Raw genomic sequence first — 21,441 nt, forward strand, 5'->3', positions numbered from 1 at the left:
ACATTTTATTACCCCCAAATAAAATTCCATATGCATTGAACAGGCATTTCATATTCCTCTTGCCACCTCAGCTCCTAGCAACCACCAGTCTACTTTATGTTTCTATTACCCATTCTGGATTTTTCGCATAAATGGAATTACACCTTTTGTGTCAGGTTTCTTTTACTTGGCGTAGTGTTTTGGAGGTTCATCCATGTTGTAGCATGTATCACTATTTCATTTCTTTTTATGACCAAATAATGTTTAATTGTGTGTATACCCCAGTTTCTTCATTGATTCATCTTTTAGTCATTAGGTGGTTTTTACCTTTTGACCATGGTTAATAGTGTTGCTATTGAATATTCATCTATAAATATTTCAGTACTTTTGGGTATATTCGTAGGAATCAAATTGCTGGGTCATATGGTAATTCTGTTTCACTTTTTGAAGAACTGCCAAACTGTTTTTCACATTGGCTAAATCATTTACATTCCAACCAGCAATGTATGGGAGTCCAATTTCTTGACTTAAGTTTTATACTTAACGTTAAAAGTAGCATGTGGTAGTAAATCTGGTAGAAAAGAAGAAAACAGAGTGGTTAAAAATTGACATGTCTTCCTGACTTTCTAGAACTGACTTGCTTTCATTCTCCTTAGGTACGTGGTAGACGGTGGCTTTGTGAAGCAGTTAAATCACAACCCCAGATTAGGGTTGGATATCCTAGAGGTGGTTCCAATTTCAAAGTAAGTGTCTTTATCCTTTCCTTTTTATTTATATAACAGTTGATCATACGCTTTCTATTTCTTTGGGGATTAGGAAGTAAATTACTTGGGAAACCAACAAAAGATTTTGGGGCTTTTTTATTTTCATTTGTAGGAGCGAGGCATTACAGCGAAGTGGCCGAGCTGGCAGGACTTCCTCAGGAAAATGCTTTCGGATCTACAGTAAAGATTTTTGGAACCAGTGTATGCCTGACCATGTGATCCCTGAGATTAAGAGAACTAGTTTGACATCTGTAGTTCTGACCTTAAAGTGCCTTGCCATACATGATGTCATAAGGTATGTAGGCATCTTGCAAAAAAGAAAAATTTTGTTAGGGTGAAGCCAGGTTATTCCTCAATTATTGTATTTCAATATTTGACATCTCTGGGAATTGAAGGTCAGCTATTTGCAAGGTTGGTTTTCACATTGGTTGTTTTTCAACTAAATCCAAAAGTTTTAATTCATCTAATATTAAATTCACTATTTTAACCATTTTAAAGTGTACAGTTTAACTTGGTTTTAGTAGATTCACAATATTATGAAACCATTGCCACTAATTGTGAATGTTCTTATCACTTTAAAAACTACTGACATTTAAGATTATAGGAACTCTGAAGTAAATGGTGTCGTACTACTACTTGGCTTCAAAATTTCTGAAATTTTAATATTTCTAATTTACGCTATAGTAGATGCTTGTATTGCTTTATTGGAATCTGATTGATGCTCATGTTTTAACCTTAATAGGGGTTTTTGTGCTGATGCTGATTTAGTTCATTTAGTGACTACTGTTTATTTGTAATGAAAGGCATGTAATGACTCTACTACTAGTCAGAAAGTTTTTTTGTTGTTGTTGTTCTTTTGTTTGTTTCTTGGTACTGAGGACTGAACCCAGTGGCACTTTACCACTGAGCTATATCCCCAGCCCTTTTTAATTTTTTTTTTTGAGAGAGGTTCTCAGTTGTTGGGGCTGGCCTTGAACTTGTGCTCCTACCCCAGCTTCCTGAGTCACTGGGATTGCAAGTGTGCACCACTGCACTGGTCAGTAAATGTTTTTTGTAGCTTCTTCATTGTACTATATACCATGAAAGACAAAGTAATAATACTCTTTTTTTTGGTGGTACTGGGGATCGAACTCAGGGCCTTGTGCTTGCGAGGCAAGCACTCTACCAGCTAAGCTCTCTTCCCAGCCCCAAAGTAATAATACTCTAGTATAGTTTTTTGTTTACACTAAACTTATGTTGGGGAAACAAGATTCAGACACATGAAGTAAAGGATAGAACAACTGTCAAATTAGTCAAATGTTAATCTGTGTGATATATTTGGATAGGACAAAATATTGTAGGAGCTTGATACTTCATATGATAGAGGAAGTAATGAAGGAAAATTCTATCTTGTTCTTCATTTTGTTCCCAATTGTCTGGGAATGTGTCAGGAACCTTGAGAGAAACTGACAATGTGTTCTTTAAATTTATAGTAAGGAAAGTGATTACTAAGTGCATCCAACTCTGTATTGTATACTTTTAGAAGGCCAGTTTAAAAATGTTTCGGATAGGGCTGGAGATATAGCTCAGTTGGTAGAGTGCTTGCCTCCCAAACACAAAGCCCTGGGTTCAATCCCCAGCACTGTAAAAAAAGTTTCGGATAGTTGTCATAAGACCAGAGATTTTCTAAAAAAGAATGTAGCTCCTAGAAAGAGGATTGCATATAATTAATGAAATTTAACTAATCAAATAATACCAATAAGAAAGAAGGAAAGAAAGAACCCTTTAAGAAATCCAAATGATTCAACCAAAAGCTTTTAGGTGAAGCCAGATTTTAAAAATAATATCTTGATTTTTTTTTTTAACTTAGGAAGAAGGGCACATTCTAAAAACAGCTGTCTAGTAAGCTTGATATTGATTTTTAGCATATTCATAAAGGAAAGCAGAACAGCATATAACAAACAGTACTATGTAAGAAAAATAGGAATTAAATAATTAGGATTAATCAATTTAAATTATTTAATATCATCTGTACTGAGTTATTTTTCCACTTATCTTAAAAACTAGATTCTACTAAGTCCCTGAAATGCTAGAGATTTAAATAAAAGACTTACTTCTTCCCTCTTTTGTTTCTTGTTTCCTTTGTTTTTACTTTTTGGGGGCGTGGTACCAGGGATTGAACTCAGGGGCACTTGACCACTGAGCCACATCCCCAACCTTATTTTGTATTTTATGTAGAGACAGGGTCTCACTGAGTTGCTTAGCACCTTGCCGAGGCTGGCTTTGAACTCGTGATCCTCCTGCCTCAGCCTCCCAAGCTTGCCAGTTGTTTGTCTGGCTGTTTTTACTTTTGTTGTTGTTTTTTTTAAGACAAGGTCTTATTTTGTGCAGGCTGGCATTGAATTCCTGCCTTAGTCTTCTGAGTACCTGGGATTAAGGTTGTGCCACTGCACCCAACTTCCACTGCTTTATAAAACTTTAGTTAAAAAAAAAAGCGTATGAGCTACAGAAGAGAATAGACTTGATATTGGTTGTGAAGAATGAGGCAGGATTGAGATGTAGAAAGGAATGGTGTGTGTTCCAACCAAGGGGTATCAAAGGCAAGTACATTGTGAATGAGAAAAATGTGATTCAGAAAAAAATATTTCCTCTTTTGCTGAATGCTGATCATGATTATTGCACTTTTTATTTTTAAATACGAGGAAGACTTGAAAAATAGAAGTAAAAACTTTTCATCTAGTCTGTATAAAATCCTACCATATTCAGGGAATATTTCATATCTCATTTAAACATACAGGTTTCCCTATTTGGATCCACCTAATGAGAGACTCATTTTGGAAGCTCTTAAGCAACTTTACCAGTGTGATGCTATTGACAGGTAAAAAAAAGAAAGAAAGTAAGTTAATAACAAACAGGTGTTCAACCTTTAAATAAGGTTCTAAATACCTTTATCAGTAAAAAATTGTTTCATTTGAATAGATTGCTTTATTTGAAATTAGACTTTGTTCTCAGTCTGTCTTTATTGCAATTCTAATTGAAACACCGTGGTATAAAATAATTTTGTTTAATATTGCTGGTATTTAATAAGTAATTTCTGAGTACCATTTCTGTGCTAAGCATTATACGATGAGTTCATAAAAATGATAAGAGCCAGAATCTTTGTTCTCATGATTGTATACTAGAGGAAGGTTTGATAATTATCTTTCTCTCAGTTCTTTAAGGATATCCTCTCTGTATTTGTAGCTATTATACTACTGCCTTCTGCCTCATTGTTTAGGTTTTTTGGATGTATTAAGGCTTTTGACAGTAGAGAATTTATATCTTTTTGTTCTTCTTGTCAATGACCACAGTATTTTATTTCTTTGAATTGAACTTCTGGGGGTAATTTAAGGTAATCTAAATTATGTTTGATTTATCCTGAATGGTGAACATTGCATTTTTATTCTCCCAAGGCAGAAAGACCTAATAACATTTTCTTTCTATTAAGGAGTGGTCATGTGACTAGATTGGGTTTGTCTATGGTGGAATTTCCTCTCCCTCCACATCTGACTTGTGCAGTAATTAAAGCTGCTTCTCTAGATTGTGAAGATCTACTGCTTCCAATAGCAGCAATGCTGTCTGTGGAAAATGTTTTCATTAGACCTGGTAAGAAATTGATCAATAAGTTTTTTTTTTTTTTAACTTAATTAATAGACTTTTCAGTGTAGTTGGAAGTTTACAGAAAAATTGAGCAAAAAGTACAGAAGGATCACATTAATCTTGTAAGCCCTCACAGGCACACATCCCCTATTATTAGCATCTTTTGTTTGAGTAGTACATTTGTTTTAATTGATGAGCCAATATTGATATATTATTAACTAAAGGAATCATTCATTATGTTATATATTCTATAGGTTTTGACAAATGTATAACAACATGTATCTACCATTTAGTATCATACAGAATCATTTTACTGCCTTAAACATGCTCCACTAGTTCATACCTACATCTCTTCCCACAATCCTCTGGCAACCACTGATCTTTTATTGTCCCCATAATTTTGTCTTTTCCACAGTGCCATATATTTAGAATCATATAGCATGTAACCCTTTCCAGGTTGACTTTTTTCACTTAGTAGTATGCATTCAAGATTCTCCATGTCTTTTTGTATCTTGCTAGTTTTATTTTTCTCTTTTTTTTATTTTTTATTTTTGTGGTGCTGGGGATCAAACCCAGGGCCTTGTGCTTGCTAGGCAAGCACTCTACCAACTGAGCTATATCCCTAGCCCGCTAGTTTTATTTTTATCACCAAATATGGAATTCCATTATATGGGGAATGTGTGTATCTCTTCACCTATTAAGGAAATGTTTGTTGCTTTTTCATGCTTGGGCTATTATAAATATACAATAAATAATGTTGACTGGTTTTTCTTTCACTTAGGTAATATGAAAGCTAAACATACTCTAAAAACTACATAGTATTGAAGTTGGAGTCAGGAGTCCAGGATTCTGTCCAATTCTACTGCTACTTAATTATCTGAATGTATACCTAGCTTTTCTGGATTGCATATTTTCATTTGTAAAACCAGAGAATTAGATTCAGGAGATCCAACTCTCCTGAAAACATTAAAAGAAAACATTGCTTCCTTGTTGGAAAATTTAAATAGATAAAATTAGTCTGGGGTTAGTTTCTCTCTTTTTTAATCTCATGTTGCCCAGGCTAGTCTTAAAATCCAAGCCTTAAGTGGTCCTCCTGCCTCATCCTCTTGAGGTAACTGGGATAGTTTCTCTTTTTTTGGTGATATTTTATTGTAACATAATTCCAAATTTGAACAGAAATATTTCAAGAATGGTAAAGGTATTGTTTTATACTTTCTATATAGTTTAATCAATTTTTAACCTTTTGTTCCTTTAGCTTCATTATTCTCTTTTGTATATATATGTGTGTTTGCATTTTTAATTTTTTTCTAAATAAGAATAAATTGGAAACGTGCTCCCTTAATGCAAAATATTTGCTTGTATATTTACTAAGAACAAGGGTAATCTCTTAATATAGTACATTTATCAAAATTAGGAAGCTTAACATTGGTACAAATCCAGAGTTCATATTCAAATTGTCCATTTTCCCTAGAATATACAGAAAGTTTCAGAATTGCTTAGCTATACCACTGTAAATGCACTCCTGTATAACCGGAGTTAACATTTATTATTTTTTAAGGTAAAATTTACATATAGTGAAATGTATAAATCTTAGGTGAATAATGCAATGAATTTTGGGAAATGGATGAACCTTTATAATCCATACCCCTGTAAAGACAGAACATTTATATCACTCCAGAAAGTTCCATTGGTGTTACTTCACAGTCATATGTCACCCCATCTCCCCCAGTTAACTTCTTTTCAGGTTACTTTTGCCTCCTCTGAAACTTTTTATAAATAGATTATATTTGAATGTTTCTTGCATGTAGCTATTTGTGAGTAAAACTGTTTTGAACATTCTTGGAGTCTTCTGTAGAGATATATTTTTATTTCTCTTAGGTAAAGTAAATACTTCGGAAACAAATTGCTGTGCTATTGAATAGGTATATGTTTTAAAATATTGCTAAGCCTTTCCCCAAAGTAGTTGTACCATTTTAAATATGCACCAGCAATGTTTGAATGTGCAGCTTGCACTGCATATCTTCTTCAACATTTGTTATTGTGAGTCATTTTTTAAAAAAAGTATTTTTAGTTGTAGGTAAACATAATGCCTTTATTTTATTTATTTTTCTATGTGGTGCTGAGGATCAAACCCAGTGCCTCACACGTGCTAAGCAAGCACTCTACCACTGAGCCACAACCCCAGCTCTCATTTTATGCATTCTGTATTTCTTTGTGGTCTTAATTTGCATTTTCTGATGACTAATAATGTTGAGCACTTTTTCATGTGTCTGTTTTTGTGAAGTGTCTATTAAAATGTTTTTCTATGATCTACATACCCTGCTCTGTTTTTCTTTCTTTCTTTCTTTCTTTCTTTCTTTCTTTCTTTCTTTCTTTCTTTCTTTCTTTCTTTCTTTCTTTCTTTCTTTCTTTCTCTTTCTTTCTCTCTCTCTCTCTTTCTTTCTTTCTTTCATTTTTTTTTTTTTTTTTTTTTTTTTAATGTGGTGTTGGGGCTGGAACCCAGGGCTTCGTGTGTGCTGGGCAAGCGTTTAACCATTGAGTTACAAACCCAGCCCTTTTTATTCTTTATTTTGAGATAGGATCTTGTGAAGTTGCTTAGGGCCTTGCAAAGTTGCTGAGGCTGGCCTCAAACTCAGCCTCCTGAGTTGTTGGAATTGTGATCCTCCTGCCTCAACCTCCTGAGTTGCTGGAATGTGCCAGGCATGTGCCACCATGCCTGGTTCACTAAATTTTCTACCAGCTCAGTTGTACTCTGGAGCCTCTATCATGAAGTTTTTGTTTTGGTTTGTATACTTGTCAACTCTAGTAGTTAGCTGATGTTTGGTCAGAGGTTTTACCTGAACCTCTTAAGCCAGTGATGTTTTCATCTTTATTGTTGGGTCTGTGTTGTGTAATTTTGAGATGACTTTGGTGCTTGAGGGAATTTATGAATTTGTCCTATCTTCTGCCAAGGGCCAGAGACTTCATTTGTTTCCTCTCCCTTCACTTCTCAGAAGACACAGCTTTGGGCATGTGCCCAGGATTCCAGGACACCAGATTTTAGCAGGTTTCCTTTTTTCTTCACTGATCTCTCTTTAAATTTTTGTCTGGTATGCCTCTGTTGGTATTATACCAACCTACCAGTCTTCATTGATTCGCTAGCTCTATAGCTCTATTGCCCTATTGCTTTTTTTTTTCTTTTTTTTTTTTTTTTTTGAGTACCAGAGATTGAACCTAGGGGCACTTAACCACTGAGCTACATGTCAACCCTTTTTTAAAATTTTTTTTTTTTCTTTTTTTCTTTTTTCCCTTGAGACAAGGTCTTGCTAAGTTACTTAGGACCTCACTAAGTTGCTGAGGCTGGTCTCAAACTTGTGCTTCTCCTGCCTCAGCCTCCCAAATTGCTGGGATTACAGGCTTGCACCACTGTGCATGGCACCCTGTTGTTTTTGACAGTGCCCTGGGATATAAATTGCTTACAGTCTTATCCAAATAGAGTTGGGCACCTTGGCATGGGAAAGGTATTGCCAGTCTTTGATGATGCTTGTTCCCATCATTCTTTGGGAATAACGTCCGTGCTATGGAGAAGGAGCTTGTGGAGAGGTGAGTGGGGGTCTGCTTTTCTCTGGCTGCCCTACTTACAACTTTCCTGTAGAGCAGAGGTGTGATCTTTGGGAGTGATGGTTCTGCAGCTACCATCATTGCATCTTCCCTGGTACAAAACACAGTGAGAAGCTCTTATGGTATGACTATGAAGTGTTCCCCCAAAACTTCATGTGTTGGAAACATTACCAATGTAACATTGTTTAGAAGCGAAAAGATTGGATTATGAGAGCTGTTACCTTATCAGTGGATCATGAAAGCTATAACCATATCAGTGGATTAATTTATTGATGGATTAATAATTTGGATGGTGTATCAAGAAAGAACAAATAAAAATTAATAAATATATTGAGAAAAATTTGAATGGACTGCTGGGTGATAACTGCAGGCAGGTGGGGCATGGCTGGAGGAAGTAGGTCACTGGTGGCATGCCTTTGGTGATTCCGTCTTGTCCTTGGCTCTTGACATATGTGCAAGCATGCTTTCTTTCTCTGCTTCCTGACTTCCATGACTTGAGCAGCTTTCTCTGCCACATGTCATCTCAGGCCCAGTACATTGGAGTTGGCTGACCATGAACTGAGCCTCTGAGCCCATGATTCCTACCCTCTTTCTCTCTAAGTGGTTCTTGTCAAGCTTTTGGTCACAGCAACAAAAAACTGACTAATGCAGAAGCAATCTCTGTATGTTTACAGGCTGCAAACAAACTGAAAAGTGAAACCTGGAATAGCTGTAGGAAGCTAGAAGTAGTGGATGCTACTGCATCCACTGAAATAGCTCTTCTGCAGTGCAGAGCTGTGGGGGAATTGTGGTCTGCATTCTTTAACTGTTTTGCCATAATCTTCCCTAGACTAGGAGGAACTTGAAATGAGAGAAAGGATGCCACTTTCAAATTGCCAATGACTTTCCCCTGCACCACAGCTATAGGGGAATTGGATATCACTCTTCCTGTTCTTACGGAATTCCATAGATTTGTTTTAAGTCCTTTGATCAATCTCCAGAGACTTTGAATGATTGGTAGTTTTGCCTAGTCTAATAGATATCTCCCTGGAGTTTTTTGTCTTACTCTTTATAACACTATTCCCAAATAGGTATATATAATTAAAAATTCAAACTACAAAAGGCTTTAAGTAAAAAATACTTTTCTTTCATAAACACAACTCCTGGTCTGATTTCTGGACCCAACAGCTGCTACCAGCTTCTTACTTATACTTAAATACTTTTGCTACATACGTAAATGACCTCAACTTGGGCTGTCAGAATTTTAACTGCTTCAAGATGCAGCTTCAGGAGCTGAAGAAATAGCTCCTTTTGGAGAGTGTTCACCTAGCATGCAGAAGGACCGTGGTTCGAATCCCTGGCCGCTCAAATGAGAAGAAAAAAAAAAAAAAAAAAAGATGCAGCTTCAGTTTTTGAGCTTGTGATTTGCTGAGATTTTGTTAGACCCAGCTTGTCAATTGGCTTTCAGCCTACCTCTGTATCTGTTTATAGGTTAAGCAATCCTTTCTGGCTTGGGTCTTAGTCATTGTAGGTCACCTAATTTAGTTTATTATGTATTTATTATTGGTAAAACTGTCTAGTAGTCTCAGATCTGAACATTGACATAATTTAAACTTCATTTACTTAAGATTCTTTTGACATATATAGCCATCTTTCTTACTGTGTAGTAAATTGTATCTAGACACTATAGTGTAGCTGTTGCTTTAGACATCAACAACAGAGGGAGGGCTGTTAAATTATTTTTTTAGGTGGTAAATAGTATTGCCTTAAAATAGAGCAAATTCAAAATTATTTATAATTTGGTTTATTATAATAAACCAAATTATTTTGGTTTATTATTTTTGTTTTAAATGTTTTAACAGTGATGTTTTTAGTGACAAAGGATACAACATGTGTATTAAAACTAAAACTGGCCGTCCCATAGTAAATTCAGAGTAGGTAAGGAAAGTCTAAACCCCTGTTTAGACTTAATAGCCTTATCCACCTGTTCCAACTCTGAGGACTGTTATTTTTGAAACCCTTTCTGTGTAAGAGTTTTGTTTTCTGGGGCTGGAGGGTGTAGCTTGGTGGTAGAATTCTTGCCTAGCATGTGTGAGGCCCTGGGTTCAATCCCTGGCACCTGTTTTGGTACCAGGGATTGAACTCAGGGTCGCTTTACTATTGAGTCACATCCCAGACTGTTTTTTAATTTTTTATTTTAAGACAGCGTCTCACTAAGTTGCTTAGGGCCTTACTAAGTTGCTGAGGCTGGCTTTGAATTAGCGATCCTCCTGCAAGCCACTGGGATTATAGGCATGTGCCACCACACCCTGTGGGTTTTTTTCCCCTTTGATTGATTGCTGTATAGAAACTTATTGAATTATCTTCCCAAAAGGGAAAGTTCAGATGATATAGCTTTTTTTTGCTGCTTCAGCTCTTTATTTATACTTTTTGCCTGGTAGCATATATCTATTTGCATGAGGTAAAGTTAAGCATAGAATCTTATCTGGAAAAGTTCGTAAGCTGAAGAAAATGACAGGTCTACTGGGAAAGTAAACATGGATAATCAAACTATTTTTTAATTATGGAACAAGCTTGCTAAGATTGTGGAAACCATCTGTAACAGGTTAGACTTTCTTGTACCTACTCTGAATTTACTAAGGGACATTGCCAGTTTTTTAGTTTTAATTAAGTAGAGGTTATTCTTCAGGGAAGAGGTAGAGAAAAGGAACAAGAATATGTTCTGTCTGTTCCCTTACCTTTGAGAATAATGGCAGTGGTAGGGTGGGGGAATATAGGTAGACACAGAAAGAGTAAGAGAAACAGAAAGATAGAAAGAAGCAATGTGGGAAGGAGAACTGTGAAGCAGTGAACTGGCTACATTTTTTAAAAAAGTTTGAGCAGGTGGCCACTCTAAACAATAGAGATCCCAATTGACCACATAGAATTAATCTTCACAACATAAAATATGATCTGAGTTTAAAACTGTAATCCACTAAAATTTATTGCAAAGTTATGTTATATCTCAATAAGAGATGTTGACCCATCTATGTAAAGTATTTTAGTATGTATTCTAGTCAAATTTAAGATTTCTAGGGTCAGCCAGAGGCAAAGAAGGAAAGAATGGGACCACCTCTGAGGATTTATAACCCAGGTGACCCAGACAGCTGGGACTCTACATTTGTGTGTGTGTGTGTGTGTGTGTGTGTGTGTGTGTTTGTGTGTATGTGTGTGTGTGTTTGCTGGGGATTGAACTTAGGGGCTTTACATTTCTATAGCAGGAAACACTGTAATTCTGGGGTCGTAGGAGCTCATTGGGAGCCAGGGAAGAATTGGTTCTGGATCTAGTGCAATTTGACTTTAGGCACAATACCTTCTGGGGAATAATGGTGCTTAAAATTAAATATTTTGTGTTAAAAATCAGTATCCCTGAGTGACTCCAAGAAACAGGCATTATTAATATTGTATATTTTTATCTTAGCAGGACCATGCACATGATCTGAGATATATCATATTCTCTGCATTTGTCTCTAGCTGATTCCTTCAGTTGTTACCTTGGTAACAGTTAGAAGCCACTTAAAGCCTGGGATGGAAGACTTTTTACCTTCGTGAATGTTTTCCTTTAATCAGATGACTTTTCCCCTAATATCAGGAATTGCTACTTTGCAGATTCACATTGTACTCTATGTAAGTGCTAGTCCCTGGAATGAGGCAACATTAGTGTCTCTGCTAAATCTGGCTGTGATTGTTATACTGAAGGAATAAGAATTTGGTATGATGTGTTATCTATCATGAAAGAAGAATTCCTAGTAGTTTTGAAAAGAATGAGACTCTGAAATATTAGCCTGGGTAAAGTGCTTTCTGGGGAACTTGGTCAGAAAACTTGTCAGGTCTGAATGGGATCAGGGAAGGTATTTTCAAAGCCAGTAACAGATAAATGTCAAAAATATAATGTTGAAGGAAAGAAACCAGACACATTTAAGTACATACTATACAATTCCTTTTATATAAAGGTTAAAAACAGGCAAAACTCATCTGTGGGGTTAGAAGTCAGGATATAGTTGCTGTGATGGTAGGGAAAGGGTAGTTAGGAGGCAAGCATAAAGGGATCTTCTGGGAGCTGGTCAATCATTGAACTGGTTGTTGAATACATTGATGTGTTTTGTTTATGAACATTTATTGAGCTGTACACAGTCAAGTGTGTAGTTTTCTGTATGTGTGTTATACTTCAGTGTAAAATTATAAAAGAATGTTCATAGTAGGTCAGTTCTGCATATTTGGAGGTCATGTTTAATTGTCCATAATTAGGAATTGGATAAATAGGGATTGGGTAAATTATGTTATATTCCTCATACCTCTGGGTAATACTAGATTGTTATTTCTGATAATAACTAATTCTATATGTATTGATGTGGAGCTGTTATTAAATCGTTAAAGGAATTTTCAGAACATATGTCTCATTTATGTAAAAATAAAACACTATGTACATATGCTTCTGTAGGTGTAGAAAATATCTGGAAGGATACATACTAAATACAGATGCTCTTCAAATTATGATGGGTTATGTTTGTATAAGTTGAAAATGTCCTAAATTGAAAACACTCAGTATATCTAACCTACTGAACATAACTTAGCAACAAGAGTATCTTTTGTTTACCCTCATGATTGCATGGCTGACTAGGAAGTAAGGCTCCGCTGCCCAGCATTGTGGTGTATATTGGGAAAAAATTAAAATTCAAAATTCAAAGTATAGTTCCTGCAGAATGCATATTGCTTTATTACCATTATAAAGTAAAAAAAAATTAGTTGGATGATTATAATTTGGGGACTAATTAACCATGATTAGCCTTGAGGATTAGTTTGTGTATATGTAACAAACTGGGAACATTGAACTTTTATATTGTATCTTTTTTTTTGTACCATGGATGTGGGTACTTTACTTTAAAAAACACACACACACACACATACACATTTTTTTTAGTTGTAGGTGGACACAATACCTTTATTTAATTTATTTATTTTTATGTCTGCTGAGGATCAAACCCAGTGCCTCACACGTGCTAGGCAAGCGCTCTACCACTGAGCTACAATAAACACTATTTTAAGAAGTAAATTCCAAATATATTTTAAAGGCAAATGCATTGAAAAAAATAACGTTGCTCTTCTGGTAAAATCTCCAAAATGTCCTAAAAGAAGAAAAGAAGTTGTGGAAAAAATTAAGACATGCCTGTCCCCTGCAAGAAAAACTAATATAGTTCTACCTTACTATACCCCAGTGAGTGAGGCAGACATTAATGACTTTGAAAAAACAAAGTGAATGTGGGCACTTAATATAAAGTAGAATTAAGTTCCTTCCTAATTCTCCTTTTAGTTGATCCAGAGTACCAGAAGGAAGCTGAACAGAGACATCGAGAATTGGCAGCTAAAGCTGGAGGATTTAATGACTTTGCAACTTTAGCTGTCATCTTTGAACAATGCAAATCAAGGTATGTGAGGTATTCCTTTGTACTGGAAGATACTAGTTTTGATATATAGCTCCAGAATATACTTACTCTTGCGATGTTAAATGCCAAGGTTCAGTGGGGATAATGTTGACCTCAAGGTATTTTGAATATCAGTGAGATTATGTCAGGTAAGTATTACTTCTTAGGCATTTATTACATAATATTCTCTTCTTTATTCTCTCCTCAAATCTTTCCTGAAAATAAAATCTCAAATCTTAGAGAATTTTGCTACTTTGTAGGTAATTTAGATGAGAAGTGAATATTTGTTCATGCATATGTGTAAAAAGAAATGTATTTACAATCTAACTTTTAATTTTGAGGCATTAACACAAATTTTTTTTTTTCAAACTTCTGAAAGTACCTTTTTAGTAGTTGAACAGATCTCATAAAAGAGCTGACAATTGCTTATTGATTTCTACTCTTGTAATAAAAGTGTGAATGTTAGGGCCAGGAACTGGGTACATGCTTGTAATTCTAGCTACTTGGAGGCTGTGGTAGGAGAATTACAAATTCGAGGCCAGCCTGGGCAACTTAGTGAAACTCTATCTCAAAAATGTTAAAAGGTCTGAGGATGTAGCCAGTGGTAGAGTATCCCCTGGGTTCAATCCCCAGTACTGGGGTTTGAGGGGAAAAGAAATGAGAATGTTAGATTGTCTTTCACTATAAATATTTTCAAGAGATCAGTATTTTTGTTTTGTAGTGGAGCTCCAGCTTCATGGTGCCAAAAACATTGGATTCATTGGAGGTGCTTATTTTCTGCATTTCGTGTGGAAGCCCAGCTTCGAGAATTAATCAGGAAGCTTAAACAGGTGATGGTTGTTTTTTTTTTTTTTCTTAAGCACTTTTGACCTGTATATTCCATATTGATAATATAGGTACTTCTCACCACCCTTTCTTGTCCTCTGACTTCTCTTTTTGCATATAGCCATCTCCTGACCCCATGAATGATTCCTACTAGTAATAAAGAAATTTATATGCAGAAATGATAATATTTTAAAGTAACTTTACTGAGCTATAATTGATATGCAGCAAACTGCATATATTTAAAGTATATAATTTTGACACTTGTATAGACCTGTGAAATCATCACTACAATCAAGATAATGAACATACCCACTTCCCAGAATTTCATCATGTCCTGTAGTAATCCATTCATCTTTCCTCACAGGCTTCCCCCATTTTCTCCTTACTTGGCAACCACTGATCTGCCTTTTGTCATTGTACATTAGTAGGCATTTCCTTGAATTTTATGTAAATGAAATCATACAGTATGTGCTTTTTGGGGAGGGAGTCTGGATTCTTTTCACCTAGCATAATTTTTTTCAATTTTATACTTTTTTATTGTGGTAGAGTATATAACATTACAATTTATCATTTTAAAGTTTACATTGACACTATGCATAGTGGCATGTGCCTGTACTGTCAGCAGTTCTAGAAGCTGAAACAGGAAGATTCCAAGTTTGAGACCAGCCACAGTGACTTTAAGTGTACAGTGTCATTAAGTACATTCACAGTGTTGTGTGGTCCTTCCTACTTTCTGTCTCCAGATAGGAAAAAAAGAAGTTTTTTAAGAACTTTTTCATTATTCCATAACTAAAACTCTATGCCTATTAAACAATAGCTCTCCATTCCCTCTCTTTCCATTCTCTAGTTGTAAGAACAAAAGGACAGGGTGCAGGGCTGGGGATATAGGTCAGTTGGTAGAGTGCTTGCCTTGCAAGCACAAAGCCCTGGGTTCAAATCCCCAGCACCACAAAAAAAAAAAAAAAAAAAAAAAAGAATCTGGGTTTTGGCAAAAGGACGGGGTGCAGACCTCAATGGATTCAGAGAAGCCTTTATTCCTTCAGAGACTCAGGTGCCTTTGGGGCTCATTTTCTGGATGCAAAAATGGCCATCAGTTACAGAGGGGATTTTGGTTTTATAGGGTACAATGAAGATGATTTAATCATTGGAAGCCATGCAGTTTTGACTGTCGGGCTAGTTGTACAGGTTAAAACTTTAATTTAGGAGAGTAGTTGTAAAAAGGTTGAAACTTATTGTTGTCTGGAGAGTTTAAGAGTCCAGGCCCTGAGGGATGAGTACTCAACTCTTGCCCCTTGTTATTTGTTGTGCCTCCATTTAGGACTAATTTGCCATGGGGGAAGGTCAAGGTTTAGGGCCCAGCATTCAGTGTCTGCCCCTTTCCCCTAGGGCCCATTGTTATCAGAAAAGGATCTGCTGGGAGGTTAATCCTTGTCTAGTTTCCCCTCCCTCCTTTGGATCTGTACCTCTCTCTAATTGTCTTCGGGGGCTATCTTACAGGAATATTATTTTCCGTAACCCTTCACTAGTAACCAATTATTTTCTGTCTTTTCATTTTAAATAATGTTTTCTATTTGCTTTACCTTTACATTCACTAATCTTTTCTTTTGCAGTGTCTAATCTGACACATATCCCACCCTGATATTTTTCATTTCTAGATTGTTGTTCATCTCTACACCTGGAGTTTATTTCAGGTCTTCACTTAACTTTTTCTTTCTTCCTTATTTCTCTTTATGGTGCTGGGAATCTAACCCATGACCTCATGCATGCTAGGCAAACCCTTTACCACTCAGCTGTATACCCCTAGCCCTCCACTTAACTTTTCGAACATAATATATTCCATTTATAATATGTGTATAATTAATATCTGTCAATTATGAGCTGATTTTGCTTGGTTGATTTATGTCCTCATTATGGGTTGTATTTTCCTATTTCTTCACATGCTTATTAATTTTTGAGTTGATGCTAAACCTTGTGAACTTTATCTTGCTGGGTGCTAGGTATTTTCATATTCCAGTTACTTGAAAACTGATCCTTTTGGGGAGGGTCTTGCTTATAAGATTTGTTATATGTGATCAGAACAGTGCTCAGGATAGAGGTAGTTATTCCCTACTTCTAAGGCAAGACCCTTCTGTGCATACTACACAAAAACCATATGAATTATGAGATATTCTAACTGACTTACAGGGGCAGGTAGCATTCTTTGCTGGTGTGAATATACTTCCATGGCTAGTAGTTTCCTCACATTCATAAACTATTCATACTCAGCATTTGAGGACCTTCTGCAGATCTCTGGAGTTCTACTTGTAGTTCTCTTTGTTACTATAAATTTCAATCACCTTTGTCTTTCTGTACTTTGAGCTGTGTCTCCTCAACTCAGGGAGGAGTTCTCTCTTTGTTCCGTTTGGGGTTTTCTTTTTTGTGCCTTGGTCTTAGAAAGAATGTAGGCTGGGCAGTCATGAGGCTTGCTTTATTTCCTGTTTCTCAAGGGTCGCTATCATTTGTTGCCTGATATATATGGTGTTCTGGAAATCATTTTTTCTTAATTTTGTCTGTCTTTCAATTATTTCAGGTGGAAGGTTAAATCTAGTTCTTCTTACATCATATTGACCAGAAGCAGAAGTCTTTAGGAGTATGGACTTTTCAAAATAAAAGATAATTTTGAATTGTTTTATGAGATTTACTACCGAATATATATTCTTTCTACAGCAAAGTGATTTCCCCAGAGAGACATTTGAAGGCCCTAAACATGAAGTACTACGAAGATGTCTTTGTGCAGGCTATTTCAAAAATGTAGCTCGAAGGTAAGCAATATAAGCTTGAGGGATGGATCAAGAAATACTACTATATTTGATTATAATACTGAACTATTTAATATTAAAGATTGGAGATTCAGTTTAAGTTCTGAGGTGATGATGACTTAAATTATGAGCTCTTTCATAATTGTCACTTGTACAGGGGGAACCACATTGGCCCAGAGTAGGAGGAGAATGTATAAAGGGTAGATCCAGCATAGGTTATCACCACTAAGGCAATTAACAAGGATTTTCTTGTAGAGATGTGACCCCATGTGGACTGTGAGAGCCAAAAAGGTTGAGGATGGCATTCCTGAGAAGGGGTAGCTTGGCAAGTAATGTCAGACCTTAAACAGCCTGTGGAGGGATTATTTCAGCTGGCATATGAAGATGTGAGAGTAGTGAGGAGAGGATCTTCATAGGAGTGGGATAACAGTGGAATGCAAAATTCACTATATACAGAGGAATGGATCATATCACTAAGTATATTGATGATTATTAGAGTGAGAAATATTGAAAGTAAGAAAACAAAAGCAAGTTCTGAGTTGCTTTGGAATTTCAAGTTATAATAATGAAGTTACGGGGCTGGGGTTATGGCTCAGTGGTAGAGCATTTGCCCCACATGCGCAGGGTGCTGGGTTCAATCCTCAGCACCACATAAATAAATAAAATAAAGATATTATGTCCATCTACAACTAAGTGGGTTAAAAAACATAATGAAGTTATGAAGGTATTTGATGGATGAATGGATAAATTGATATGAGAATACAAATAGTGTGTGTAATAAATATTTGTATGTTTGTAAATAGTGCTCTGAGAGGGACTGGAAGCAAGACTTCCCAGCACCACATAAAGACAGGAAGTATTCCAGAATGAGGGAGACTAATGGGACATGTTAAATGAAAGCAATGCATGATTCTGAACTCAGTCCTTTTGTTTTAAAGGATTTTATTACAATATTTGGTGAAACGTAAGTGGCATCTGAGGATTAGATGTTAATAATGCATCAGTGTTAATTTCCTGGTTTTGATAGTTGAATTATAGCTATGTAGTAGACTGTCCTTGATTGTAGGAAATGAAATGCACACTCAGGTTTTTGGGGATGGTAGTTGAGGCATCAGGTTGGCAACTTACTCTCAGTGGTTTAGGTAAAAAAGGTTTTTATATGGTACCTCTGACTTTCCTTTAGATTTAGATTTTTTTTTTTTTTTTTAAGAATTTTAAAAATACAATGTTTTGGTTACCTGCTATGTACAAGCAAACACTGGGCAGGTACTGAAGATAGAAAGGTGGAGTAGAATATGAGTCCTGGCATCATTACTTTTTTTTTTTTTTAATATATATATTTTTTATGTATATTTTAGTTGTAGATGGACACAATACCTTTATTTTATTTATTTTTATGTGGTGCTGAGGATCAAACCCAGTGACTCATACATACTAGGCAAGTGCTCTACCACTAAGCTACAAGCCCAGCCCTCCTGGCATCATTCAAAATGATACGTAAGTCTAGTAGAGAATACAGATAGGTAAGTGAATAATTATAAGGCAGTCTGATCTGGGCTACAAGAAAAATACATGTCAAATACTGCAGGGACTGAGTTAGACTAGGGCTATTATTTTGACAAAGTTCTTAGAATGACACTTGGTGTAGAAAAGAATTAAGAATTTGAGGTTAACTGTATGTTTAGAAAAATGATACATGAGATTTTTCTAATTGTCAGACTTTAGTGAAGAAGTCAATCCTTTGAACACAGATGTAACATAATAAAAAATAAGAGAGTACTGCATTCAAGACAGAAGACATATGTAGGACTTAGTTTCACCATGCATTAGCTTTGTGATCTTGAGAAGGCTAGCTAATTTATTTGAATCTCAGTTTGTGTGTGTGTGTGTGTGGTGCTGGGGATTGAACCCAGGGCCTTGTGCATGTGAGGCAGGCACTCTACCAACTGAGCTATATCCTCAGCCCTGAGTCTCAGTTTTGACCTTTGAATAAAGTATGTGGTTCTCAAAGCTCATAGGTTGTTTTGAGGGTTTGCTATGAAAACATTTTGGAAACTTAAGCACATATACAACATTATCATTAATATTACTAATTATTGACCTAAAATGCTTATACTTAATTGAAATGACTGTTTAACTTGTATCACTGATTTGAAATGAATTGGTAGAGAGGTTATAGTGTCAGTTGAATAAATTTAAACCTATGGGCAGTTTCTTAAGTTCTGTGTGCCTGGCTGCTGCATACTTGTGATGCCATGTGGAAATCAAAACTGTACTCTCCCACATGGCTTCTCTAGCCATCCATGGCACTTCAAATGAGAGCTGATAAGTCAGCACCAGCAGCTCAGCTGCCAGTAGTGGTCCTACATTTGCAGTTGAGCCACCTGATGCTGCACCCCTGCAGCCAAGTCTGAACCACCGCAGCTGGTAGGTGTAGGCTGTACTCTTGGGCAAATGTTGGGTCAAGCCCCCCAATGATGATTGGGGGCTTTAGTGGAGGATGTCATGCTGGGCCTTCAGACCTGATATCACTTACCAGGAGCCTCTGGGAACCCAGCTGGCACAGTATCAGCAACAATTTGGCCTTTATTCCTATGAGATAAAACAACTTTTACAGTGTGCTCAGAAACAGGCTGATGTGATGTTAAACTCTGAGAGTTTTAGTGTAGTGCTGACAGACTTGTAAATGGATTAGTCTAATTAAGAAATTCAGATTTAAGAAATGAAGCATCAGCTCTCATTACCAAGTTACTTTAGCATAAAGATATAATTAACATTGAAAGAATTAAGTGTAAAACTTCAGTTAAACTTATTAATAGCTTCATTGCTTCAGCAATGAAAGAGGATATTAATACTGTATAGTAATCACTGAGATAGTAAAAATTTGGGTATGGAAAAGTGTTTGTGTGGCTTCCTTAAACCAGCTGTTGTGATGTTTCTTGGTATGAAGGGATTTTCTTAAAAAAAAAAAAAAGAAAGAAAGAAAGAAAGAGAGAAAGAAAGAAAGAAAGGTAAGCTACTTACTGTGCTGTTTGTAGTAGGATCATACCATAATTGTTCATTTTTGGACTTAATGTTCTACTTTGTTGTTTTACTGTTCTGGTCTTTATCATTTGGTTTTTCTATTTACAGATCTGTTGGGAGAACTTTTTGCACAATGGATGGGCGTGGAAGCCCAGTTCACATTCATCCTTCCTCAGCAGTAAGTACCTTATTTTTAATAAAAGGAAGACATTTATAAAGATGTAGGAATGAGTAATATACAAATACTATTTACTTTTCATTTTGAGGTTAAATTTACATGTTTCTAACCTCCAAGGGTATTAGTTGGCTCATGCCTCCTGTTTGATTGAAGAAGATAGGAATTAATTCAGAAAGATTTGGGCTATTATTTAGTTGGTCTAATGTAGAATGGGGCAGGTTATTGAGTTATCCTTAAATGAATTTTTTTGTGTAGCTTCATGAACAGGAAACTAAACTTGAATGGATCATTTTTCACGAGGTATTAGTTACCACCAAAGTCTACGCAAGAATTGTGTGTCCTATCCGTTATGAATGGGTGAGAGACTTGTTACCCAAGTTGCATGAATTTAATGCACATGATTTGAGCAGTGTGGCCCGTCGGGAAGTGAGGGAAGATGTAAGAAGGAGATGGACAAATAAGGAAAATGTAAAGCAGCTTAAGGGTGAGTGAATCATTTGTTCTCTTCTTAACTACTATGTCATACTATTTACGAGAAGTGCTTTACTATTTTTATTTCATTTATAAAGTTTTGTGAATTTTTAACCTCAGAACCTCCTCCTTTTCCAAGGGTCTTTTTCCTGAAATTCTAGGTACCTAGATCAGAGGCATAAACAGTTGTGGTACTGAACTAGGACAGAAAACTTAATTATTATCAACTCAAAAAAAAAAAATATTCAATAAAACTTTTTTTTTTTTTTTTTGGTACCAGGGATTAAACCCAGGGTACTTCACCACTGAGCCACATCCCCATCCCTTTTTTTTTCTTTTCTTTTCTTTGAGACAGAATCAGGGTCTCACTAAGCTGCTTAGGGCCTCACTAAGTTGCTCAGGCGATTTTGATCCTCCTGCCTCAGCCTCGTGTGCACCACTGCTCTTGCCTCAATAAAACTTTTTGATGGATCATATTGAATTATCCTTATTTAACATAACTAGGAATAGAATGGTGAAAAGTTTTACACTACAAATCACAGAAGGGTCTTTAGAAATGTTAGCCACTAAGTATTTTGTTGCACTGTTAAAAATATGCTTGAATTAGGGTCAGTTTTTCTGACTTACTGGCATCAGGACTCTTATTTTTATTTTTTGGGTGGTGCTAGGGATTAATCCCAGGGTCTCATGGATGCTGAGTGTATACTATACCACTGAGCTACATTCCTGGCCATATGGTCTTA

General features: G+C 36.0%; 1 protein-coding gene across 1 annotated transcript in view; it reads left to right on the top strand.

Moving 5' to 3' along the window:
• Positions 1-21,441, top strand: part of DHX40 (DEAH-box helicase 40) — a 39,125-nt gene that overhangs the window by 17,158 nt on the left and 526 nt on the right. Inside the window, exons 9-17 of the mRNA XM_079131374.1 lie at positions 636-722; positions 856-1,038; positions 3,520-3,600; positions 4,210-4,367; positions 13,291-13,405; positions 14,124-14,232; positions 16,934-17,028; positions 20,158-20,227; positions 20,483-20,711. Coding sequence (XP_078987500.1) covers positions 636-722; positions 856-1,038; positions 3,520-3,600; positions 4,210-4,367; positions 13,291-13,405; positions 14,124-14,232; positions 16,934-17,028; positions 20,158-20,227; positions 20,483-20,711 — 1,127 coding nt within the window. The remainder of the gene's footprint in view (positions 1-635; positions 723-855; positions 1,039-3,519; positions 3,601-4,209; positions 4,368-13,290; positions 13,406-14,123; positions 14,233-16,933; positions 17,029-20,157; positions 20,228-20,482; positions 20,712-21,441) is intronic.

The sequence above is a fragment of the Sciurus vulgaris genome (assembly GCF_902686455.1).
Source record: "Sciurus vulgaris genome assembly, chromosome: 3".
NCBI lineage: Eukaryota > Metazoa > Chordata > Mammalia > Rodentia > Sciuridae > Sciurus > Sciurus vulgaris.